Genomic DNA, 27495 nt, shown 5'->3' with positions numbered 1-27495 from the left:
ACGTTAGGAGAATGAAAATATAAGCCACAGACTGGAAGAAAATATTTGCAAAACACATATCTGATAAAGGACTGGTATCTAAAAATATACAAAGAACTCTTAAAACTCAACAATAAGAAAACAATCTAATTTTAAAAATGGGCAAAAGATCTAAACAGAAACATAACCAAAGAAGATATATGAAGGGCAAGCAAGCATATGAAAAGATATCACACATCCTATGTCATCAGGGAATTGCAAATTAAAAGAACAATAAAATATCACTACATACCTCTAAGTATAGCTAAAATCCAAAACACTGACAACACTAAGTGCTGACAAGGGTGTATAAAAACAGGAACTCTCATTCCCTGCTGGTGGGACTGCAAAATGTTACAGCCACTTTGGAAGACAGTTGGCAGTTTTTTAACAAAACTAAACATACCATTACTATATGATTCAGCAATGCTGCTCATTGGCATTTACCCAAATAAATTCAGAACTTAAGTCTACAAAAACAGCTGCACATGAATGTTTATAGAAGCTTTATCAATAATTGCCAAAACTTGGAAGCCACCAAGATGTCCTTCAATAGGTCAATGAACAAACTATGGTACATATATATAATCCAAAATTACTGAGTGATAAAAAGAAATTAGCTATCGAGCCATGAAAAGACATGGAGGAAACTTACATGCATTTGTCTGAGCGAAAGAAGCCAATGTGAAAAGGCTCCATACAGCGTGATGCCAGGCAGCTGCCATTCTGGAGAAGGCAAACTAGAGAGATGGTAAAAGTTCAGTGGTTGCCAGGAATTAGGTAAGAGAAAGCAATAAAGAGGCAAAGGACAGGGCCGGGCGCGGTGGCTCACGCCTGTAATCCTAGCTCTGGGAGGCCGAGGCGGGTGGATCGCTCGAGGTCAGGAGTTCGAGACCAGCCTGAGCAAGAGTGAGACCCCGTCTCTACCAAAAATAGAAAGAAATTATCTGGCCAACTAAAAATATATATACAAAAAAATTAGCCGGGCATGGTGGCTCATGCCTGTAGTCCCAGCTACTCGGGAGGCTGAGGCAGTAGGATCGCTTAAGCCCAGGAGTCTGAGGTTGCTGTGAGCTAGGCTGATGCCACGGCACTCACTCTAGCCCGGGCAACAAAGTGAGACTCTGTCTCAAAAAAAAAAAAAAAAAAAAAAAAGGAGGCAAAGGACAGAGGATTTTTCAGGCCATGGAACTATTCTGAATGATACTATAATGATGGATACATGTCATTTTATATTTGTCAAAACACACAGAATGTAAAACGCAGTGAACCCTCATGTAAGCTATGAACTTTAGCTAATAATAATGTATCAATATTGGCTCATCAATTATAACAAATATACCACACTAATACAAGAAGTTAATGATAGGGGAATTGGTGCTGAGGGGCTGGTGAAAGGAGTACAACAGGTCTTGGAATAATGTCGTTTTTTTGTTCAATGTTGTTTTGTTGTAACTTTGATGAGAAAAAAAATCAATTCCCAGCAGGGACTCATGTCTTTGTGGAGTTCACATGTTCTCCCCATGTCTGCGTGGGTTTTCTCCAGGTACTCTGGTTTCCTACCACATCCCAAAGGTGTGCACATTAGGTTCACTGGCATGTCTGAACCGTGCCCATCTGAGTGAGTGTGAGTGAGTGCACCCTTGATGGAACAGTGTCTTGTCCATGGTCACCTGGTCTTGCATCCAGAGCTGCTGGGATAGGCTCAGGCCACCTGCAACCCTGAACTAGAATAACTGGGTAAATAATAGCCTTACTTGTTTTTATTTGTATTTATTTATTTATTTATTTGTGTTTAGACAGAGTGTCCCTCTGTTGCCAGGGCTAGGTGTAGAGTGTAGTAGTGTGATCATAGCTCACTGTAACCTCCAACTCCTGGGCTCAAGGGATCCTCCTGCCTCAGCTTCCCCAGTAGCTAGGCTGGCTACACCTGGCTAATTTTTCCTATATTTAGCAGAGATGGGGTCTCACTCTTGCTCAGATTGGTTTCAAACTCCTGACCTCAAGCAATCCTCCCACCTCAGCCTATCTTTCTTAAATGTATGTATAGTTCACATTTATTTCAATATTTAATATTAGAAGTGTTTTGGTCTTTATTTAGAAGTTTGGTGATATTGTGGCCAGAAATATGCCATAGGAATTTAACTCTTGTTTATACCAATTAGCCTATTCATTACATGGTATTTTGCTTAAAGTTGCAGTTTCCATCCAAGAACCTATCAACAAAGTTAAGTGAGGGAACTTTCTGTACTTCACATTCAATTTTTTGGTAAACCTAAAACTGCTCTAAGAAAAAAGAGTTTATGTACAAACAAAAAAATGATTCATAACCATACATCTTGAAATTTTTATGTGCTCATGACTACTTTTTTAAATCTCAATAAAGAGAACTTTTGAGAATATTCGACCTTATGAGTAAAAAAGCACTCATTCATATTCAAGATGTTGAAAAGGGGAGAAAAGTCTCAATGTTTTATTATCTGGTCTTGAAATCATACCTAATTCAAAGTTGGACTTTCTTTTTAACTACAGGCAAGACTTTGCACATAGAAGACAACCATAGGCATGCCCTCCAATTCTTTAATGCAGCGGTTCCCAACACTGGGTGATTCTCTGTCCTGCCCCAATCCAGGAACATTTGACAATATCTGGGGACATTTTTTATTGTCATGAGGGGATGCTACTGACATCTAGTGGGTAGAGGCCAAGAATGCTGCTAAAGATTCTACTGCACAGGACAGCCCCCACTACAAAGAATCATCCATCCCCACATATCTAGGTTGAGAAACCCCCTACTTCCAGGTAACCCAGAGCCAAGATGACTCACTGCCTGTGTAGGTGGTGAATCACCATTCTAGATGTTTGAAGACATCCACATCTCCGTCTGAGAACACAACCAAACCTGCACTGGATGAGGAAAGGCTTCAACTAGAAAAAAAAAGACTGAACTCCGAAGAGGATGCCTCAACACACATCATTCCTCAGATTTTCTCAGAGACAACTCCCTTCTTGGAAAATGATTCACAGGGTCCATGAACGGTGTGACCGCCGATCAGTCAATGTAACCTACCTGAGTCACCTTCCTTAACTGGAAAATGGAAATGACAGCTACTAGGTACATGTGAGAATCAAAGCACATGAGGAATGTGAACACATTTTGTAAAGTGGGAAGACCTATTCACACAAACATGTCATCACCAAATCTCTGAATGGCATTAAGCCTAGAAGATGCCAAATCCTGTCATTTCTAATTTCCAATGTTTGACCCTCTGGGCCACGGCCATACCCCACATTCAGGATCAGCGTTTCTGAATCAGCTGAACAAATCAATAAGGAGAAATTACCTCAATCTAAAGGTAAACTTGAAAATCAATAGGAATAAAGCAGCCAAAGCACCCTAGGAGATTGCCCTAAAAATACCAAAAAGAGCTGAAGCTCATTTACTCTGTGGTGTGAGTGGCGAGAAAATTTGCTTGAGAAAGATAAAGCAGCCCCTGACATCAAGGAGCTGGCTTGAAACTCACAGCTAGGATGTGTTCTTCTACTGGACATAAACAATTGCACAAAAAATTAACATCAAACAAACACACTCTGTGACCATGCTGGATCACAACAAAAACATGATCAATCCACAATAATGCCTGAGCAATGACAAAATCATGAACAGTGTCCAAATAATGAAATGACCAAATATTCCCCAATCCTGGCTAATAATAATGTCTGTTGCTTCTTGATCAATCACAGATTTAACCTCAATCTATTCCTCCTTCCTTATAGATGAGTTTTATTAAGATACCCAATCATAGAATAGCCTGACTTTTTGACAGTATCTTACCAACGGAGCAAAATTTGGCTTCCTTAAACCCTCCCTAAAATCACATGACACATACCCAAATTCTGCAACAGGTCTGTTCTAACACTCTTTTACTGAATGAATGGAGTGTGTTCTCCTTCACTGCAATATGCAATAAACCCACTTGTTCAATTACAGGTGTGTTCCTAGCAGTTACTGTCTGGAGGGCATTGACCCACTACATGTGAGCATATCTCTTTCGTAATTTTTTTTTTCACATAACACATCTTGAATATGGCTTTTCATGGCTTCATATATTCTACATTGTATTTTTTATGGCTACATCCTTTTCTATTATTTGGATATGCTAGAATTTCTTTAAGCCCATAAATTTTATTTTAATTTAGCTTATTTCCCCAAATTTTTCACTATTACAAGCTAATGAGCACTGCTATGGTTAAATCTTTAAGGATCTTCATGATTATTTCACCAGAGTGAATTCTTTTAGATAAAATTACTGGAATCATTGCCACAAAGGATATGAAATATAAATTGTGCTGTAGCCTGAACATAAAAATCTTAGAAGCTATCAGCAGATATAAGATCTTAGATTGTAGGACAGCATTCCAACCCACCTCAAACAGGCTTTCATGCCCACCGACCCCCTGCATCGCTCTTATCCATTCTGCATCTTTTAGACTCTGATGGTCATTCTTTTGTCCTCAAAAAACTAGACTGCTCACCAGCATTTGATGTGAATGACTACCCTACTTGTTGAAAGATGTCTCTACATAGCTCCCAAGACACCATATCTACTTAGTCGTCTTCCCCCCACATTGGTTCCTCCTTCTCAGTCTCCTTTGCTGGTTCCCCTCCCTCTGACAGACTCATTTTCAATAAGGAAAGTGGCCTAGACCCTCCTCTTCCCCATTGAACTCTTTGGTCAGGTGATCTCATCTACCCATGCTTTATCTGTCATTTTCACATTTGTAACTTTCATAATTGCGCATTCTGCCTGGACCTCTTCCCTCCCTCCCGAGCACCAGAAACACATACCTCACTGCCCAACAGACTTATCGATCTCCTCCTTTCCTCCCAAACCTTCCCTATCTCAGGAAACAGCATCACCATCTACCCCGATGATCACATAAAAAAACAAAAACAAAAAAAAAAAAAAAGGAAAAAAAAACTCAAAACACCTAAGCCTTATTGTTGATTCCTCGCTCCCTCACACACCATGTTCAATCCATTAGTAAATCCTCTTGATTCTATTGTCAAAAATATATAGTGATTCTAACCACTTCCCATCAATCCCACAGCTACAACCCTAGGCCAAGCCACTGTCACCTCTCTTGAGAAGCACTGCGATGGCTTCTGTGGTTGACAGTCTCATCAGATCCTATCTAACAGGAAAATGGACAATTTCACAAAAGGAAATCAAAGTGCTGTAGCCAAAAGAGGTAGAATTCATGATACGTGTCTAAAGGTAACAAATGACCTCTGGGCTTGTTTTTACCTATTTTTTTTTAAGTTCACAAATTTTATAGATAATATTTAAATTTTTACTTTGGAACATCCAGTATTCCTATAATATGCAATATTATAAACTTTTTTAGATGTAATTGTTCAAAAGATAAAAATGGAGTGAGAATAAAAATGTAATCTATATACGTGTAAAATCTCTTTAAAATAAGTTGATGATGGTAGAAAATAGTGCCAAATAATTTTATCATGTTGAATAGTTGAAGGGCTTTCTAAGCAAGGACATATATCCAGTAACTCTTAAATAAATACAAATTACAATATTAAAAACAATTATAGCAGGCATAAAATGGTATGAAAATTCCTATTATACAAGTCATTAATAATTAAATAGAAAAAGAACCCAATTGAAAAATAAACAAGTTACAGAAGAAACAAAGACCCAATTATTTTTTAAAGACATCCAAACTCCATCAGAAGTAAATAAATAAAAATTGGGATAAAAATGAAGCTCTATTTTCTTTATTTATCATACTGGCAAAATTAAAATGATTTATAATACCAGTATTGGCAGGATGTAGAAAAATTGGCACTTGCATAGATCATTAGTAGTAACATAAATTGGGACTTAGAGTAGTTTGGCAACATTTATTAAAATGTAAAGCACACATACATTTTGACAACTTCACCATCCTACATAAATATTTCCACAAAAGCTCAAAGATGTTTTGTGTGTGTGTATGTGGTGTATATTTATACAATCATTTTCAATCATGATTTCTATAAATCGACATAGAAGGTGTCTAAAATGTATTGTCAAGTGGAAAATGCAAGCTGCAACACAGTATATATGAGTATATATAAGAGGCTGGGCATGGTGGCTCGTGCCTATAATCCTAGCACTCTGGGAGGCTGAGGCAGGAGAACTGCTTGAGGTCAGGAGTTCAAGACCAGTCTAAGCAAGAGCAAAACCCCATCTCTACAAAAAATAGAAAAATTAGCTGGGCACGGTGGTGTGTGCTTGCAGTCCCAGCTACCTGGAAGGCTGAGGCAGGAGGATCGCTTGAGCCCAGAAGTTTGAGGTTGCAATGAGCTATGACGATGCCCCAGCACTCTAGCCCAGGAGACAAAGTGAGACCCTGTCTCAAAAAATTAAATAAATAAATAATAAGGGACTCTTAACCATAATTTTGCCTCTTAGAGGTGATATCAAGAAAGAGCATTTTCCTAGAGCATTAAAGTAAATACTAGAAATAGTAGCAATGAAGAACATGACTGTCTGTACTGGGACAAATGAAACTATCTTGCATACACTGAAATGCAGTACAAATTTCTTTAGATTTGCAGCATTAAATAGAGTCTTCCTGGTATGAGAAATTGTCAATTGATGGCATGAATACCTCAGTAAAATAATGTTTAATGATATAAAGAAAGTTCAGCCTATTCTCAGAATGCTGGAAGAGAAAGCCTAATTTGCCCTTTTGCCTTCCCAACTGTCCTCCCAAGTTCTGTGTTTTCACCCCAATTACCTTCACCAATCCAGAATGCCCTAGTCAGATTGTCTGCTCCTGCCCTGCATGTAAAGTGGGAATAGAACAAATAGCCTTCTTGTCTACCGTCTCTCTTAAAAGAGATACCTAGAAACGCATCTTAACTGGCTTTCACTGACATTGCGAATAGAGAAGGTGGAACCTATTTAAAATCACATAAAACTGAAGTTTTAGTGTCCTAAATCCTCACTTTAGGTTCTAAAAGCAAAAGCAAAAGCACAGCCATTGGAAGAGGCAACCTGGGCGAGTGCACATTCCAGAAGATCTCTGAAAACTCACATGGGAAGAAAAGCAAATACTCCCATCTAGAGTATTCATCCATCGGCATTCTAGAAATGTCCACAGACTTTGTATGGGTACAAAAGTTTCATTTCCCTCAAAGCTATTGAGAAACAAACTGTATCACACACACATATATACGTATATATACTGATATATACGTGTGTGTGTAGATACATAGATATAGATATATATAAAGTAGCAATTATCAACTAACAAAACTTATCTACTTGGTTTTCAAAAGCCATGAAGATCACAGTAGTATGAAAAAAATGACCCAGAAAGAAAAGAAAAATAGAGTAAATTCAAAGCGAATGATTTTATTTGAACTTTTTTTCCACTTCCACGTTTCAAATCAGAAAAATAAGTGACACACTTCTAGGTTTTGTTATTACTGTTGTGTGTTTCGTTTTGTCCTGATAAAAATAATAGAACAACTGCATAACACACACTTATTAACTCATTTAGTAGTCACAAAAATCTCATGAGGTAAGTATTATTTCATTTTTCCAAATGAGGTAGAGCGAGGGAAACTGAGGCCCAGAGAGGCACCCAGAGTTATTGTTCATACCATGCACCGGCATTTTCTTGAACATTTCTTTTTTAACTGATGAAATGTAAGGAAATTTCCCTCCCGAAATGTTCTATGAATTCTAGGCTATAAAGCATCGACTCACAGTAAGGCACAAAAACGTGCCCGTGCGGAAGCCACGCGTGATGCATAATGCATACCGCAGACCCAGGGTTTATCGCAACTTATGCTGGAGCAGCAAATCCAGTTCGGTCCCAAAGCTTCAATATGCATGCGTATGTGTGGGAAAGAGGCAGAGGGAGCCTTTGTTATTACACACGGCCCCAAAGGAAGCCAGTGCCCCGCAGCAAGTTCTGCCTTGGAGATCATGGAGGGGGCTCCCTTCGCCATCGGGGTCGAGCGCGGCCCGCGGGGCCCAGAGCGCATGCGTGGCCCGCGGGCCGGGCGCTTACCTGGTGCGCCGGGCGCGCAGGCACAGGGCCAGGACCAGCAGGGCCGTAGCCAGGGCCAGGCCGGGGAGGCCGAGCGGCTCCAGCGAGAAGCGGCCCATGCCCGCGGACACGTCTCCCGCCCTCCGGTGCGCGCGCGGCCGTGCAAGCAGCTCGGGGTCCCCCTGCGAGCGGCGCGGCCGGCGACTCTGCAGCCTGCGGCGGCTTCTCTCGGCGGCGCCCCCTCCTCCGGGGCCAGAGAGGCCGGCCTGTCCGCGGCGCAGACAGGAATGCCGCTGCGGGTCCCCGAGGCTGAGTCACAAAGTTCGTGGGCTCCCCTCTCCCCGCCTCCCGCCCCCCACCCACGCGCACCGCCCCTCTCCCCCGGGGCCTCCGGCCGGCGGCTTCTGGAAAACAGCGCCTTGCTCTGCTAGGGCAGGAAGAAGGGCCAAAGGGGAGGGCGGGGGAGGGGGTTAGCGTTTCCTGAGCACCGGCCCCTAGGGGCCTGGAGGGGGGTTCACTTCTGAGTTGGAAGGAAGCCCCCTGGGTTCCCCAGCCCTTAGCCGCGCTCCGCGGGAGGAGGGACCTGCTTGTCCCTGAAGAGCGTTGGGACCGTGCCCGCGCTCTGGCACTGGCGATCTCTTAGGCAGGACCCCGGGAGCCGGGCTGGCGGCAAAAACATGCGGAGTGGCTGCCCCTACCCCATTCCCCACCCATCCCCCCGCATCGTATTTATTCACACGTCTGTTTTTGTTGAGGGCCCACCGTGTTCAAACGCTGGTGCCAGGGGCCCGAGATGCAGAGACCTGGGCTGTGATCCTTCAGAAGCCTTGTGAGGGTCACGCCCAGGAAGAGAGCCAGACTTCTCTGGACTACGGACTACAGGTTCAAAACTGATCTCCGCACCTCTGATCTTTGAACCTTTCCGTCTATCGTCCCCACTGCCATCTCCCTAAAACACAGACCTATCCTGCTTTTTACTTTGTTTAAAACTCTTAATGTTTGCTTTTGTAATACAGTCGGAAATCTTCCACCCACCGGGAGATGCCCCCACAATTTGTCCCCATTGCACTGCTCCGCTGGCTAGTACAGTTCCATAAATTCTAAAGCTTGAGTCACTCTGTCTTGCACATCTAGCCTGTTCACACTTGTTTACCTTGTCGTCTCTGCCTGAAAAATTGTCCTCTCTCCTCTACATGCTGAAATTCTACCTACCTCTCAAAGCCCGGCTCAAATCCCACTTCCTTCTAGTAATTATCCCAAACTACTTTTGTAATTAATTTTTCCTCCCCCAGACATCTGAGAGGGAATAGGGACAGGACTCAGGGCCTCACCCCCGACCACGGAAAGCAACATGGGCATCATAACCTTGCCAGTAATGTTTTCAGAGCCGCTGAAATAAACGCAGGCTGGTAAGGTACCTAGCTACAAAAGAACCAGAACTATCCAGATCCAACCACCTCAAGCCAGAATAGACCCCCACACTGCTCTTACCCTGACTTTTCCCTCATTATAATCTCACTTTAATGCTAAAAATCCCACCCAGGGATGGAGATTTGCTAATGGCTAATGGCACATGCAATGCATGAAGAAGCATATAATAAAACTCTGAGGGCAGGCGCAAGAAAATCTCCACCTCTGCATGGCTACACAGTGTAGCACCTTTTTCCCACCTAAGCCTCTTTTAAACTCTCCCCGAATTCCCCTGGGGAGCCAGCCTGAGGCCTATTTCCTTTGTGCTGTCTCATGCTGTCTCTCTTGTGCTCCAGCACAAGCCCTAATAAAGACTTGCCTGTGACTCCCCTCCCACCTCTTACCATCTTGTCATCTATGGCATAGAGAGCCCAAGGGCCTGCATGGTTATCACTTCTAGCACTCTGTTACTGCCTTTCACCCCTGTCATATTTTCCTACTGTAAAAGGCGGGAACCATCCCTTAAAGAACCCTGTCTGCACCCACTTTCTACCACCCCACTTCCCTGATCTGCAACCCTGGCATCAAGATCATGGAATTAGAAGCTCTGCTACTGAATTACTGCTGTGTTACTAGCTAGCACTTGAAGCTTAATGTGTAGGAGCACTTTTGTCATCGTGTTCTATTCCAGGGTCTTTCTGCTGCCTCACCTTCCTCCTTTTGTTTTGGTGTTTTGTTTTGTTTTGTTTTTGTTGTTGTTGTTGTTGTTGTTTTGAGACAGAGTCTTGCTCTGCTGCCCTGGCTAGAGTGCCATGGTGTCAGCCTAGCTCACAGCAACTTCAAACTCCTGGGCTCAAGCAATCCTTCTGCCTCAGCCTCCCGAGTAGCTGGAACTACAGGCATGCGCCACCATGCCCAGCTACTTTTTTCTATATATTTTTAGTTGTCCAGCTAATTTCTTTCTATTTTTAGTAGTGACAAGGTCTCGCTCTTGCTCAGGCTGGTCTTGAACTCCTGACCTTGAGCGATCCTCCCACCTCGGCCTCCCAGAGTGCTAGGATTACAGGCTTGAGCCACTGCATCCAGCCACCTTCCTCCTTTTGTACATTCCATTTTCCAGGAAGTCCAAAAAGGTGCAGGGTACCAACAGCCACTCTGTCTTCTCTAAGGGAAAGCAAATGGAGTGTTTTCCATCACTGCCTGGCCAGCAGGCCAGTTTACAGGATGGTATCCATGCCATGGATTTCTGTAACCACTGTGGAAAGCCACTCACTGATTTTCACAAGAAGTCTCAATCTTTATACTTTTGTTTTCCATTCGATCTCTCCTAGATGATTCTTTGTTTGAAAATACAGTTTAAAATACTAAGCATTTACTCTATTTATTGAACATTTATTATTTTCCAGTCACCATATGAAACATATTATTTCATCACATTAATAACAGCAGAGACCTATGGTTAATCACGCTGCCTTAGGGAAGTGGGAAGAGAAAGCCTACACCCATCTACTAGATTTGGTTAGCAAGTGTCATTTTCCTGTGATATTGGTATAGTACCTTAGGTCGCTTTATTATAGACACACAATAAATTTTAAATATGTTTCTCTGGGGTTTTCCACTTTTGTTAAACGTGACCTCCATTCTATAAACTAACCTAGCTAAAAAAAATCTAGGGGTATCTCTTATTCCTCTCTTGCTTTTGTGACTCATTATCAGCATCATTATATTCAGTCCAGTTCAATTCTGTTTGATCTCCAAAATATGCCTTTATCACCATCACCTCTCTAATGCAGATGGCTACTGGACCCTCCATATCCACTCACCCTTTCCTCTTCACTAATAGAGTCTTAGGTTTTTGACTAAGCACATGACTGTCCATCATAAAGACAACTTCCCCAGCCTCCCTTCTAGTTAGATGTGGCCGAGTGACTAAGTTCTCATCAGTAGGCTGAGTATACAGTGTGACTGCAGGAAAGTGCCCTGAATAGGAATGGACAGGCCCTTTGCCTCTTCTCCCTTTTCTGTGGCTAGAATGTGGGCACTGTGCCTACAGCTCAAGCACCATCTTAGCACATATGAGTATGTCCCAATTATTGTATCCAATATTATTTGTTGTCTATCTGAAATTCAAATTTAACTGGAAATTCTATATTTTTATTTGCTAAAGCTGGTAAACATAGTTTAATTCCAACACAAAGATATATACAGGATGCAGGTATAGCAACTATAAAATTCTAACTAGTCCCCTTCAGAAATCAGCCGCAGTTCCTTCAACATTGGCTGCCAGTAATAGTGTCTTGGGTACATTGGCCACACCAATTAGACCAGGCTCAAGAGTCAAACCTTGAAGAGTCGTCACAGCTGGCCCTTTAGACCTTGAGGTGTCCAGATATGGAAGTATCTTCTGTATTAGGTGATGACTGGCCTAATCATATCATCTCTCTTCAGGAAATACTGATTATGAAACACACTGAGAAAGAGAAATAGAAGCAAAAGCAGAGGAAGTAAAGGGAGAGGGTGACAGTTCGTACTCCAGCAGCTCACTTCACAAACCCAGGTGACCCTCATCTACCATGTTTCTCTGTTTGTCTTTCTCATCTAGTATTAGGGCTTGAATACTGCCTTTGTTTCCTTCCAGGTCTTCCCTTTTGATTCTCAAAAGCCTATTTGTAGGTCACCAAAACCTGACTATTTCCCCTGGCATTTCAACATGGACATGCTAATTCTCCTACCTAGACCTTGAAAATACTAATATACTGGATTGAAACCTATAAGTCCACCTATGTAGTCAACAACTTCTGTTAAGTGCAAACTATATCCATGGCACTATCCTTGGCCGATTGGACCTATAAAAATGAATGAGATGTCACTTCCTTCAAAAAGCTGAGATGAAGAGAACTAAAAGCATTCATATTGGACAGAAGAAAGACAAAGGATTAGATGAAGAGAACTAAAAGCATTCATATTGGACAGAAGAAAGGCAAAGGATTAGTCAATACAAGACTGTCGTGACAGTGGGGAAATTTAAGAACAAACACCCATATGGCTTCAATTTTGTACGTCCCTGGGAAGCAAATGATGTACTGGCAAAAGAGTAGATTAGTTGTTGGGAAACATTTGAAAGCACCGCTGTGAAAAATGGCAAAGTGAAATTCCACACATTCTTTTTCCAATATCAGGAAGTCCCTAAAATCAGAATTGAGTGCCCAACCCCAAAAGGTCCTGTCAACTTTTGACATAAAATAGAGATTAGGTTTTGAATCATATCAAAGCCCAACTGTCTACAACTAAAAAGAGTGATTGATGTTATCTTTCTCCCCTTCCCATGAGTTTTATTGTAACTAACTTTGATTTCCTCTTACCTTCTGTTTAGAATTAAGACCACTCTTGGGCAAAATCATAAAGTAGAGGAGGGAAAGAAGAGAGGAAAGAAGAAAAGAATGTGGGTACGTGTTTTACATACATTGTTTCATCTCATCTTCAAAACCAATCTCTGATGTAGATATTATTATCCTTCCTTTTTACATAAAAGAAAACCAAGACTCAAAGAGTTCTAGGACACACATGGTCATTCAGCTCCTTTTTCCAGCTGTGAAGTCACCCCGTCTTCTCACTGTGCCATGTTGCCTTCCTTAGAGTTTTCTTTCACTAACCCTTTACTACACCTGTTCGTTCTTGCCCCTATTTTTATGGATCCAGTTACCTTGAATGCTACGTACCTGAGGTATCCTGTGGAGACAATTGAGCCTCTGCTTTGCCTTGTCTAGCTCTGAGGCTAGTCTCAATTTTTCCATCTGAAAAAATGATACATGACTACCTTCCCTGTAGGTTTATGAGGATTGAATTGTGAGGAGTAAATACATAACAATGAAAGTGCCTGGGGCTTCTGCCTTTTTTCACAATTGAGTACCTTCTGCTCCACTGGCATAGGGTATAAGTAGAAATGAGTTGATCAGACAAATTCAGCCTAGCTGAAGTGTTAGCTTATTGATATATTACTTCTGCCCAATTAAAATGTAAAATTTACTGCTTTCTTCTTTCCTTAAGGCGACTATTCAAACTCTGATTGCAGCTGAGATGGCAATAATCACATATACTGAGACTGCTATACGCCTGAAAGTTATTGTTTAATTTGGCACATAGTAAATAGTGAGGCATCATAGATGCAGGCACCGAATATGACTAAAAATATCTTAAATCACAAATGCTTCCTCTTATTCTGTCGTTCCTTACAATTTAAACAATTGCACTTGTTTTCTCTTTGCTTTAGTTTTCCTTTCTCCTGTAAAGCCAGCGTGTAGTGTTGACCTAGCACTCAGTCTGTTGCAGGACACATATAGATATAAAATCTTATTAAATAAAATACTGTTGAATGAGCAAAGTGACACCCAACAATAGAGAGTATAGTTCCATTTAAATCTTTTTTTTTAATAAAGCATAATTTTAGGTAAGACCTGAATGTAATTATTTTGAAGCAGCTTCAAAAATGGTGGAACAGATGGCTCTGATTATCTCCAAGAGGAAGGAAAAGATTGGAGAGTTTTGTCATTTCTTATTTAACAGTCTTGGCATTGCTTATACACACTCGAGTTTTGAATACTCTAATTTATAAATTCACAATCCCATGCTAAACTTTAGTTCATTCTCACGATCCGACCCTACTTCCCATGCCAGGTTTCGAGACTCACTCTCTCTCTCTTTCTCTCTGATTCACACTAGCTCTTCCAACATTTCCTTTCCCCATTAGCCTGTGAACCCAGATTTTTGAGAACAAAAAGCAAAAAGCTGACCCTGGGCATTCCTTTTAGTAAGAACTATTCCTTCCATCCCTCCTCCCCAGCTACCTCTGTTCACTAAGGGACTGCTTTATAGAGTCAAAGACATTTTCTTTTTGTTGAGCCAAGCTAGTTCCACGAGAAGCAACACAGACCCCTGTTATAGGTCAGGTTCCAGGAGACAGACTCTGAGAGGGACATCAGCACAAAAGAGTTGATTAGGACAGGCCATCAGGATCAATACCAGGGGTGGAAAAGAGCTGGAAACAGGCAAAGGGAAAAGGTGAGCTGGGATGCAGTTTCACCAAGAGACTCAGCTGAGCCCAGAAAATATCTGGACCTTGAATGGCCCTTTAGAATTGTCTCAAGATGGGGTGAAGGGTTCAGGTCCTTATAGCCTTGCATTGAACTGCCACTGATTGAGGACTGCCCTCAGGAAAGGGGACGTGACTTTAGCTGGCAATTCCTGAGGCAGCTGATGACACTCTCAGAAGCTTGGAGCCAATGTCCTTCCATTGCTCATAGAAAATCTAATGACAAAACACAGTGTCCACTACAGTGCTACAGAAATATGTTGGGGGCAAGTAGCACATTGATGGCGATGGTTCTTGCATTCATTCATTTTGGAGTTTTTCTCTCTTTCATTAGCAAAATACTAACTAACACGCCTGTCTGCATCTGAGATAATATGAAAATCACATTTATTCAGTGATTCTAATGTTAGATCAAAATGTCTTTAGTCAAGTTTTATTACAATATTGTAACACGGAAAGCCTCTAGAAGGTCCATTTAAAGATTTACTCTGATTGGAAACACTATAGAAAGAGAATGCTACCTAAGCATTCTAAGAGTAACTAAAAGGAAAAGAATGGTTTAAAATCACTCAACTCTTGGCTGACAGATGACAGTCAATGAGGGTAAATAACTAGTTTCCCCAAACAAGTGTAAACCCAATAAATTTTATCAGAGAACTACTTCAGCATTTTGTTTTAAGGAATGTGAAGTTCTTCATTAAAGTAGGTATAGATTTCATTAAGTAAGAAGTTTGTGCTACAGAAAAAGTTTGGGACCACTTTTCTTTTACACTAACATTTTATTCACTCATCCTCTCACAGTGTCCTTGCCTGAATCAGCACCACTGTCATCAGGAAAGCCACTTGGGCTGGGTGCAGCTCGAATTCACAGTAGCCCCTTCCATACCCAAGCCCCTCTTTAAAGTCTGGAAAAACACCATTTGGTCTTCACCTCCCCTTTCCTAGCTGACTCCCCATTATGTAAACTCTGTTCCCAGCTTTTTCCCTACCCCATTCTTTCTTGTCCAGGCTCAACTGGAAAATGGTCAAATTAATTCCCTCAAGATTTTCTGGGCCTTTTCTTTCTTTCCTCCTCCAGCTTTTGACCACTAACATTCCCATGGTTGCTCCATCTCTTTTCCCTTTCTTCTCTGAAGTCTGGCATTTTTTCACCAACAAAGATTGCTAAATTTTGACTTTAGAAAAGCAATTAATAATAGCAATTATACATATGCTGGAGGTTTTGAATATTCTACATTATGAACAAACATATCACTAATGAATGAGAAAATTAATTGATTTGTAATGATTTTGAAAAACAGTTGAATTGTTTGCTTGCCAGGGTTGAGATAGAGCTAAGAGGGGTATACACACACTTAACCCAGACATCAGCCAGGGGCTTCCTGGCATTTGTGTCTGCATGTGCACGATCTGTTTCCACCCTTCAGTAACTGGTGACCAGGAGGCAGAACTTTGTACCTTCACTTGTTTCTGAAAGAAACCCAAACACAACAGGCACTGAAGTCTTTGCTGCAGATTTGGGGGATGCGGGCGGTCACATTGTACAGAATCAGGATTCCACTCAAAAAGTCCTTAACATTTTATGTCCTCCAGTCCTCTTGGGCCACAGGGTGATAGGAATTTTCTTACTCTTACCCCTGGCAGAGTCCAGCCTCTCTGATTCCATTCTCCCTCCAGAATTTTCCTCTTCAAACATCAAATATCTCCTTCCCTTGTAATGCAAAGCGACGCAACTCACATCTTTTATTTGAGCAAGCCGTAGGAGTCTCCTATGCCAAGTAGCTATCAAAAATTTCTTCTGGGTGGGGCACAGTGGCTCATACCTGTAATCCCTAGCACTTTAGGAGGCCAGGGTGGGAGGATCACTTGAAGCCAGGAGATTGAGACCATCCTGAGCAACATAGTGAGACCACATCTCTAGAAAAAATAGAAAATTAGCCACTACCACACCCATAGTCTCAGCTACTTAGGAGACTGAGGCAGGAAGATCTCTTGAGCCCAGATGTTTGAGGTTGCAGTGAGCTATATGCCACTGCTCTCTAGCCCAGGCAACAGATAGAAATCCTGTCTCAAAAAAAAAAAAAAAATTTCTTCTGAACAATGAACGTGCAATATTTTAAAAATGTAATCACCATCTTCAAAAACAACAATTTAAACATTTTTTTAAAAAAAGTGACATGAATCACCTTTTCTTTTAGGAAATGTAAGTAAACATTAAGGGAATTAGGGGAGAATGGTGTCCCCTTCAGCCTATACTCAAAGATACGCTAATGACAGTGACTGGTCAGCCAGAGGATATATAAACTGACAAATGTCAACATGTGTCCCTTCTGCATGTATGGGCTACTCAGAGACTTGCATTCTAGACATGTTATGTCTTTTCTTCTTGCCCTTCTCCCCTTTACAGGATGGGTTCCTGGTCTAGAAATGTACAATGGCTGAATCAGAATTTCCTCTTCCTGCCTTTGGGTGTTCCAAGACCTCAAAATTCCTTTCTCCCTTTCTCCTGCATGTCTTTGCTTTTGCTTCTCCTTTATCAGTTCTGAACAATCTGGAAGTCTCTTCCTTATTTAAATTCTCACTATCAGTCTCAGCAAAACTCATGGCTAGTCCTTACACAACCCCATGCCAAGACAAACATGATGTAATGCTTCAAGGAAACTTCTAGAGCTCACACAGAAATTAAGGTATGCGTTAGAATTCCACTCTCCTACTTTTCTCTGCATCTCTGACTCAGGAATCAGAACATAATTATTTTATAATTAAAAGTCTGAAATTGAACGAGCATAGATTTTTCCAGGTAATAAGGCATTTTCAAATGTTGTTTCATGTGACCCTTTGACACCCCAGTAACTGGGATATTATCTTCACTTTACAGATATCCCTGTAACTTCCCTGACAGCAGGCACCATGTCTGTCTGTTTCCACCAAGATACATGTAATACTTGGCAGAGTGTGTGACACTTAGTAGATTCTCAATAAATATTTGTTGAGAATTAGAAACCGAATATTAAAAATTGAAATGAAATTAATATTTATTGAGTACCTACTGTGTGCTGACTGAGCTAAATATTTTCATCTACATTTTATCTGAACAATATTCCCATGATCTTCACCAAATTCTAAAAGAAATCATCTCAATTGTGTCTAGCAAGGACTTCATTTTGACAGCTTCAACTGTGTTTGCTGTAAGGATTTATCAGTGTCTTGAGGGACAAAGTGATGAGTCCACTCAGATCAGAGATTTCGGACCAAAGGAAATGCATAAGCTTGTTAAGAGGATAAAGAGTCAGTGGGAGAGAGAAATGACAATTTTTAGATTAGTAGTCATTCCTTTTTCCTATGTCTCTACCTTTCTTTCCTCTCTCACTTCCTTTAAAACTATAAACAGAACCTTGGAAAATGAAGGCTACTAAAGAAAAAAAAAGAGTGGTTTTGCTAAAATTTCTCTAAGGTACCGAAAGCACAAACAGTATCATTTGTAACCCATGTATTCACGTGTAATTTAACAGGAGGTAGGAGGATGTTTCCTATTTCATGAAGGAGCAGCCTAGGAGCCTTAGACTCAGGTAAGCAAAGTCTACAGGAGAAAATAGAATTCGGCAGTGTAACCAGCTGTTCTCCAATAACCCAGTTCCGTGGTACTGGATTCACTGTTCCTTTTTTAGTCCATGCCGTGTGCTGGAAGGGCAACACTTTCACTTTCTTGAAATACTTTTTTCTCTGGGCTTCTATGAATGTCCTTTTACTTCTCCAGTTGCTTCTTCATCTCCTTGGCCAGTTCTTCCTCTACTTGGCTACTAAATGTCTAAGGACTCAATCCCGGGTGCTCCTCTTAACTCACTACAAATTCTAAACAGGTAAACTTTAAGCTTTAAAAATTATGTCCATGTAATAGTTACTTTAAAAATTATGTTTATGTGTTATCTCCAGACATCTCTAAGAGATAGCCCCCATCACATGTCTTTTAAACAGCCCACATGGTTGTTTCAAAAGCATCTTGAATGTAGCATGTCCAAACAACTCTTACTCATGCACACCACGTGTACTCCTTTTCCTAAGGCACTAACTTTCATCCAGTTGCTCTTAACCAAAACTAAGGCATCAACTTTGCATCTAAGTCAGCTGAATACTACATGAAAATATGGCTTAAATCTGTCTCCTTCTTTTCCACCTCTACAGCCATTACCTAGTCTGAGATGGCATCATCCACCACTCATCTGCATGTCCTCAGGTTTGCTCTCACCACATTCATCTGTCCATTCTCTACCCTACACCCATAGTGATGATTTTTTAAAATACAAATCTAATCAAGTTACTATAATATTTTAAATCACTACAATAGCATCACATTGTTTTTATGCAAACTCCTTATACTTCAAGCTTACACGGTCCTCAGTAACTAGGCTTTAGCCTCATCTCTCCCTGCCAACCCTGACTCTAATATTGACTGCTGTTTGGTTCAGTGAATGAGCCTGGTTCCCTTTCAGCCTTTACACATAACCGTCCTTCCACCAGATATCTGACATCCACCCCTCCCTGGGCTAGCTAAATTCAAAATCACCTTCTGAACTGAAATTAAGCACCATCTACTTAGAAAAATGGTTTCTGATCCCCTAGGCTAGGTCAGTACCACCTATTCCTTGCCTGCTTAGTATGTTGAACTTCATCTTGATAGTACTTATGACATTGTCATTAAATAATAATTCATTGTAATGAATTGTTGAAAGCCTTTCCACCGGAACGTCAACTTGTGAAGGCAGAGATTCTGCCTTTCTAGTTCACTGCTGTGTCCTCACACAGGGTCTTTGATATAGTTGGCACTTAATGTATGGTTTTTCGGTAGATAGTTAGATCAATCAATATAAATAAAATAAATAGATAAATAAGACCATTCAATATTTATTAATCATTTTATTTGTGCCATTTACTATTCTAAAGTCCTGCATGAATTTTTTCTTTTAAACATCACAACTACACTGTGGGATAGGTACTTTTGTAATTTCCACTTTAAACATGAAAAAAATAGGCTTAGAAAGGTTAATAACCTGTAGATGTGTAATCTCCATCCCTACCACCATGGGAATTTTGATCATGAACCCATTGGTCAAAGATAGGAATAACTGAGGAAAGAAACTTCTTGTTAGGCAGCATTCACATAGATCAAAAATGTTTACATTTTATGCTCGTTTGGAGAGGTCTATCTACATACCTGTTCCCTAGACCTCCTTGTCAATCACTTTTCTTCTACATAAGCTAACCGTACAACTGAACTATTAGGCACTGCCCATGTATAAATGTATATCTGTACTTCTGGCCAGCTCTCCTTCCAGGTAGAGCAAACCACCAGGTACGTGGCCTGAAGTTCTGCTTACTCAGAGGATTTCTCTTTATAAATCTTCTTCAGAGCCACCTCTGAATGGGGCTGTAGTATTGCAGCTGTCCACTTTTGGGTGGTACAAGCATATCATGCAGCACTCTCTGTAAACCAAGCTGAGGCGTTTTCTTTTCTTTTTAAGTCAATAGATCATAGAAAATGGTTGTGGGTTGAGAAAGAGGAGGTTAATATAGCAGAAATATAAACCTTGGGAGTCATAGCCCCTTGTTCATGGAAATTACTTGTGCCTTTAGGACTCTCTTGGGCTTGATATATAATAGCTGCACTTGGGGATGGAGTGCTGCTGTGTACATTCAACTTTCTGGCTTGGTACATCAGGCGCAGTTCATGATGGGCAGTTCAGGTTGCATGGTAATTTGGTGGCCATGGTCAAGTATTTGTCTCCATGAAGGCTCTGAGGTAAGCCAACAGTTTCTTTCCAAGAGAATAGTTACATACAGAAAAGGATAGTTGTTTTTCTCTGAAATCTTAAAATGTTTGTTCTATGATTCTCCTTGAGGGAACTTCCAATGACTCCATACAGTACCTGTATCTTCCATAGATGCTTCAGTCACCATAATATCTGTTGAGTCAGATAAATAAGGTGGCAAGACAGCTTTTGTCACAGCCTGAACTTGTTCGGAGCCTGGCCTTACTCTGGACCCTACTCAGAACTGTAAGCCTTCTGGGTTACTCAGTAAATGGATTGGATTATCAAACACAAATGAGGTATACATTGTACCCCAAATCTAAAGAGACCCACTAGCTGTTGTGCCTCTTTGCTGAGGTAAGAGGAATCAGATGCAACAACTTGTTTTTCTTGAGGTCTGGCCACTGGACCCCTAAAAATTTCATCAAGATGGCATATGTGTTCCTAACAGGATGTCTGAAGAAGAAGTGTTATTTTCTCTTCACAAGGTCTAATCAGCATGATAACATTAACTTAGTGGACCAGTGTGTTATCTTGTGGAATGAAGAAATGATAAAGAGCCCTTTTGAATGGATTATGGTCATGACAGTGAAGATCTGATATACGTAGGGCAGTGAATGTGTATTCCTGGCCCCATCAAGTAGAAGCAAACTGCACTTGCCAGAGTGATAGCGGCAGTGTGCCAGGGGGTGTGTTGATGTGCTGCAGTAAATAAACCATGTCTGGAATGGCAGCTGCAATTTGAATCATCACCTTATTAATCTTACAATATTCTACTGTCATTCTTTAGGATCCATCTGTGTTCTGCATAGGCCACATAGGCCAATTAAATGGAGATATGATTGGAATTACCTGAATTTTTTATGTCCTTGATGAAGCACTCATATCTGCATTCTGTCTATAAGTTTTATACTGCTCTTGGTTTTACCTGTGTTTTTTTAAGAAGAGGCAGTTCTGGAGGTTTCTACTTAATCTTTCCTGCCATAACAGCCCTCACATCTCAGGTCAAGGAACCAGTGTGGTAATTCTGCAAATTGCTAAGTATGTGTATTCTAACTATGCATTCTGGAACTATGGAAACAACCAAACACTGCATTCAGGGACTCACTGATTCTACTGTGAAATGGATCTAAACCAAAGCTATATTAATCTCCTAATTTCTATAATTGTCCAGTTAATTGGTGATACAAGATAAACTTTTTTGCCCAGACTTAGAACTTTTCTGCTTATACAAATCAAATAAGGGTTTAGTAAATTGTCCATCTCTTTTAGTTCTAGGGACACCATGATCACTTACCCAACACCAAAGATGTCTGTACATTAAAACATACTGATTACCACTTGTCTGTGGCATTTCTTGTGTTCCAGTAACAAACAGTCCTAAACCTAGTGATGTAAATAATAACAATTTTGTTATACTCACAGATTCTGTGGGTCAGAAATACAGAAAGGGCACAGCAGGCATGGCTTATATCTGTGCTTCATGATGTATGGGGACTCAACTGGGACAGCTCAAAAGCTCTGGTTTACTTAGCAGCTGGGGTCTAATATCATCAGAAGGTTCTGTTACTCACATGCCTGATGGTGGATGCTGGCTATTGGCTGAGACCTCACCTACACTTGGCCTCTCCATGTGATCTGGACTTCCTCACAGCATGATGGTGTCAGGGAAAATACTCTGTTATCTTTCAGTATTTAGCTTCAAAGTCACATACCATCATAAGCCTACCCAGAGTCAAGGGGCAGAAACATAGACAGACAAAAATATGGCAGTAACTTGCTTCCTGGCAATCAGGGATCCCATCATTTCTACTGAACCCAGGGAGCCTTTTTTTTTTTTTTTTTCAGGGAGCAAATTTTGATTACTACATTTTTTTTACTGCCAATCCTGGTCTGCTGTGAATAGCTATTCCAGAGCTCTTCAGGGATATTTGTGGTCCACTCATGAATGCATTTCTCAAACCCTCAGAGAAGAGAATGACCAGTGGGACCTCCTAGGAGACTTAGTGAGTGTGTGAGCAGTTCTTACCTGATAAATCCATTCCAGCAGTCTCTAGGTGTCTTCCTCTAGCAGGGGTCAGCAAACTATAGCCCACAGGTTGGCTGTCTGGTTTGCAAATGAATTTTACTGGAATATAATTCCACACCAATTTATTTACTTATTGTTTATGGTTGTATGTAGGCTAAAATGGAAGAGTTAAATAGTTGTAACATAGGCTGCAAAGCCCAGCAGCACAACATAATTTCTATCTGACACTTTAAGAAAAAAAATATGCTTATGCAGACTTCTGCCAGTATGCCAAAGTAGTTCTGGTATCTTAAATTCATTCAGTACAAGCCACTTGCAGGTCCAGGATTTAGTTAACCAACTAAGCAACTGGTTAGAGCCACTTCCATATTGTCAAATTAGCTCATCAAATCTGTGATCTCTGCTTAGTGCATCCATAACAGTGAATTGTGCCCTTCCAACTTTAGATTTATTTAACCTGATCTCATACTTGTAGGATGCACTCCAGCTCAGTTAGAGCTAACTGTCAGTTAGAATTGAACAAAATATTGTAACTGTTTTGTTGTGTATGTATGTTCTCATGGGTCATACTTTGTAAGTGAACCCCTGGATCTGTTTATAGATCTAGAAGCAATGAGAGGTTAGGGCAGGCGGTCCCAAGGAAGATCAGTAGCTTTCTAAACACAAGACCCTTTATTTCAGACAATAGGAGACTGATCTGAGAAAGAGAGAAATGTTACTTTGATTCTCAAAGTCAATTCTGCAGAATTTGGGGGTTTAAAGTCCTCAGCTTTATCAGAATTTGTTCATAGTCCCTCTTCCCAAATTCCAGGGTCTTAATCTTTTTCCAATCATTGCTCTCAGAGACCCTGGGAAGTTGTGAATTGGATTTGTATTGTGTTTCAGCCATCCACAGGATTGTATTTTGGATTGGTTTTAGAAAGCTCGATTCTGTAACTACAGAAGATAAAAATCACCTTTAGGGTCATTATAGAAGTTTTTGGTTCCTTATTAGGAGTTTGAGCTGGGAATGTAAAGCCTTAATCCCATTCATTTTTTCCCCCTCCAAATTCTTCAGCACATTTAGAAACAACCAAATCAATCCACAGTAATTTTACTTATTCTCACCAAATTGTTCTGTGGCAGCAACTACTTGGACATGCAAGGTCTTTCCAAGTGGCTCTGGGAGATACTGTAAGTAGTGTTTTTCCACTGCATGTCATGGATTACCATTGCCCCATTTGCCACTGGCCATGGAATCCTCGATGTCTTTACATACAGCCAGATGAGGAAACCAATTCCAGATTCCTAAAACTAAGATTTTGTTACTCTGGGATTGCTTTAGGTAACAATAATTGTATTAGTCAGGAAGCAGAGTCATCAGGCATACTGCGGGAATAAGAGATTTATTATAGAAATTAGACTTTACCAATTGTGGGAGGAGCTGGGGAAATGAAAGTGCAGAAGAGAAATTTGGAGGATCAGAGAAAAACAGCATTCACCAGACCACCTGAAACACTGTGGCAGGTGGACATGTTGGAGCTTGCAGAGAACTCCCAAAGCCAAGGGCATCAGTTGCCAATCTGGACCATGAAGGGGGAGCTCATAGAGAGGTGTGTGGGAAGCTGTGGATTCTGTTTAGCTACTGACTCTGTGAGTCTGCAACCAAGCAGCTGGTGGTGGTCTGGGGGCTGCTGGGGGTCAGCTGGACCAACAGATGGAAAGATGAGCTGGAAAGGAAGTGGAGTGGTGTGAGAAAAAGCTGGGAAGTGAAGGTGCAGAGTAAAACAGACCCTCCTAGTTTCATCACTTACTCTTGTGATCTCAGGAGGATTAATTAATTTTTGTAAACTTTCATTTTCCTAGTTGTAAATGTGCATAAAATATCTACCTTTAGGGGCTGCTTGTATGCCCTCTAATAATTTTTGGAAATCTATTTATCCTCCTGTCCATTGTTAAGTTGACAATAATTTTTTTTTCATAGTAAATTAAAAGAGTTTCAAAAGATGTGATTTCTTGTCATATTTTAATTGTTGACATTTGATAACAAAATTGTAATATCATTATTTTCAATGTATCCATCCAATATAATCTAAATACTATAGCAACTTTATGCTCACCATCATCAATTTTAAAAATACATGAATAAGCTCTACTTTAACAACCAGAAATTTTACATTGTTCCATTTCTCTTTGAACTCATATTTCCATTCCATTTCTCCCATAGAATTTTATCTTAACATAATATATTTTTATGCTTGAAGGTCTTTTAGATAACATTTTATATCTTTCTGCAGTAAAAATATGTACATAAATTGAAACAAGTGGTTTTCTCTGTGACCGTAAGATCTAATGTTTTTTTCATCTGCATTAAGATATTATTACAATAGTAAAAGTATTGGCACAGTGTTGATCAAATAAAATTAAATGTATTGCAGAAATTGATGAGTAAACCTAAAAAGTAAAGTTTAATTAAAAATGCACATTTTAATATGTATATATATATATATACACGCTTGTATGTGCATACGTAGAACTCCCTTCTCTGATAGTGAGAAGTTTGGATTTCATCATCCTCAATATATTTACTTATTTGATCAATCTCACCTGGAAGAAACTAACCTCCCATCACCATCACCATCACCTCCATCTCCCCTTTCCTACAGCCTGATCCCCCTTTTTAGGCTCTGACATTGCACCCAGGGCCACTGTGCAGATGCTTTCTTCATCCTGCTCAGCCTCCCACGCTAGGTGCTGGGCTTGCATTCCTACTTCCTCCTTTTGAGTTTTTTGTTCTGCCCTACCTACTGGCTTCTGGAATAAATTATTCAGAAAGGAAATGAGGGAAAGAGGTGGGGGAAAAGAGCATGTATTTTTTATAAATCTTAACTTTTCTAATTCTGAGATAGGTAGGCAGATAGATAAATAGGTAGGCAGACAAACAGGGCACAAGGCTTTTCCAAGAGTTTCTCACCTAGATAACGTAACCTAAGATGTCCTTCAATACTTACGGCTGACACACTTTTTTTGCTTTCTTCTCAGGAGCTTCCTCAGCATCAATAATGTCTCTGGAAAGAATTAGAGAGATAGAAGAAGATATGCGTCTTTAAAAGAAAATTGTCACAACTCCTCTAACCCAATGCTACAAATATATTAATATCTGATTTCAGAATATCCTAGCGCAGGCAAAATATCCCATTTTTTTAATTTCACATTTTGTCCAGAATAGAAATACGTATGATAAAGGGAAAGGCAAAAGCCCTCTCAAAGGTTGATGGTGATGTGGTTAAAGAAAGTTGAGTTGGTCTAGGTGAAATGCAACCCTTTCTTTTGTACTATGGGATGTGTTTGATTGTGAGATGGGGAGACGGGAAAGGAAAACCAAATTGAAGCCTTGACCACAGGCCTATTCTCAGGCAGACCGATTTTTACCAAAGAGTAGAAGTTGCAAACATGAAAATGGATTTTCTTAAATCTTTTATTGCCTACAAAGTTCTTGGAAAGCCATCATGAACCCTTAAAGGCATATGTACCCAGCTGAGTAATTATTGGTGTAGGTGCTCAAAAAAGTAGCAATAAATTTTAGTGAATTGATGGCTGTGAAAAATAAAATAATTTTATGTAGATAGTCCAATAATGTCCACAGATTGGAGTGAGATGAAATATGTTAAAACGTTATTCATCAATGAGAATAAGAATTGAGTATAAATTACACTTTACGTCTGTAAAATAGAGCAACATGTAGTAGAAACTACAAAAGTTATTTTTAAAAATTTCTTAGTTTTTACCTTTTTAAATCCAACTTTTCAAATTAGTGTACTTGTCTATCTCTGTCACATTACTTTAGATGTTTAGTAAAAATTTAGATTTTAGATTTAAGGTGTAAATTACCTTTTATATCTTAAAGGCAAGAGGTGTTTTGAGGCATTAGGTATACTTACTCAACCATACTGTTTGATCACTCAGCAAATAATGCGTACCAAGAACTAAGTACAGAGTCAGGGACAGGGAATATAATAGTGAAATCATGTGTGGTCCCTGCATCCTTTGATTAAGAGCAAAAGGAACTATAACTAAAACAAGAAAATGAGATCAACTTGCCGAATACAGACCAGGTTGCCAAAATGAAAGATCCAGGTGTCTCTGCAACTCTTAGCTGCAGGGACTTGAAGGCTCTGTTTTTGAGATGACTTCATTAGATCATGCCACAGATACCTTCTATACCTGTGGATCTTTGCTCTAATTCAAATCCCTCAGAAGTTGAATATACTTGACAATTGACAGAGTGCTCGGATCATGCTTCCACCTCTGAAAAGGGGTGTGTGACTGTAACTGGTAGCTCCACCGTGAACACAAAGAATGAAGTTCCTTTAAGGCGGAAAAAGTATTCTACTGGAAAAAAGAGGGAAAGTGTATTGAGGGGTAGGAATGTTTGCTCCCACTTTTAATCATATACCAAAATCTGTGTTAGGTTCATCTTCTTATACAAAAGTCAACTTAGTTTCTATTAGTTTAAAATTGTAAACTCTGATATGACCTCTACAATGCTGCTTTGCCCCACTCTTTCTCTATTTCTCTTTCTTATTACTAGCTATATTGTCCAGCTTTCCTCGAGAGAACTCACAACCCATAATCATCTTTTTATTTAAAATGTATTTTAAAGTTAGTGTATAATGTTCTGTAATCATAATAATTAAAATAGAGCTATTATAATTGTCAGATTTGTAAAAAATCTTTTTAATACATACATATGCACATACATGTGCTATCTGATGCACATATGAATGCTGTTCTCATTGTGCAGCACATTATGCAGGGAAGCAGCTCGATCACTCATCAGCACCTGCAATCTGTAGTGGCCTACTCAGGTTTAAGGTGAAAGGAATGTTCCTTGGCAACTGGACATGTTGAACAGAGAAAGGATGGTGCAAGGGACTCGGTGAGACTGTTAGGTTCGCCCGTGTGGATGTTCCCTGGTTCCCTGGTTCTCAGTGTCAAGAATGAGTACTGGTGCCCAGTCCAGCTGATGACAGAGTGATCACAAACACAGAGAAATCTTATACAGTTTACATAAAAGAAAGAATGAAAGTACAGAA

The 27495-nt window shown here is 40.3% G+C and overlaps 1 protein-coding gene and 1 long non-coding RNA gene across 5 annotated transcripts in view; one reads left to right on the top strand and one right to left on the bottom strand.

Annotated features, from left to right (window-relative positions):
* Positions 1 to 8393, bottom strand: part of LOC123645197 (cytochrome P450 7B1) — a 184547-nt gene extending 176154 nt beyond the window's left edge. The window contains exon 1 of the mRNA XM_045561831.1: positions 8107 to 8393. Within this exon, the coding sequence (XP_045417787.1) occupies positions 8107 to 8204 (98 nt within the window). The 5' untranslated portion in view covers positions 8205 to 8393. The remainder of the gene's footprint in view (positions 1 to 8106) is intronic.
* On the top strand, positions 8120 to 21687 carry LOC123645199. 4 transcript variants are annotated; one of them, XR_006737434.1, is made up of 6 exons: positions 8120 to 8406; positions 8841 to 8967; positions 11944 to 12052; positions 12869 to 12941; positions 18097 to 18153; positions 20301 to 21687. It is a non-coding gene; the product is annotated as an uncharacterized LOC123645199 (long non-coding RNA). The 4 variants fall into 4 exon arrangements; XR_006737436.1 differs by lacking the exon at positions 8120 to 8406 and having other exon boundaries at positions 8444 to 8967; positions 20301 to 20381; positions 20524 to 21687; XR_006737433.1 differs by lacking the exon at positions 8120 to 8406 and having other exon boundaries at positions 8450 to 8967.
* Positions 21688 to 27495: the final 5808 nt, after the last annotated feature.

This window comes from Lemur catta, chromosome 9 (assembly GCF_020740605.2).
Source record: "Lemur catta isolate mLemCat1 chromosome 9, mLemCat1.pri, whole genome shotgun sequence".
NCBI lineage: Eukaryota > Metazoa > Chordata > Mammalia > Primates > Lemuridae > Lemur > Lemur catta.
This window is presented reverse-complemented; position numbering and strand designations above follow the sequence as displayed.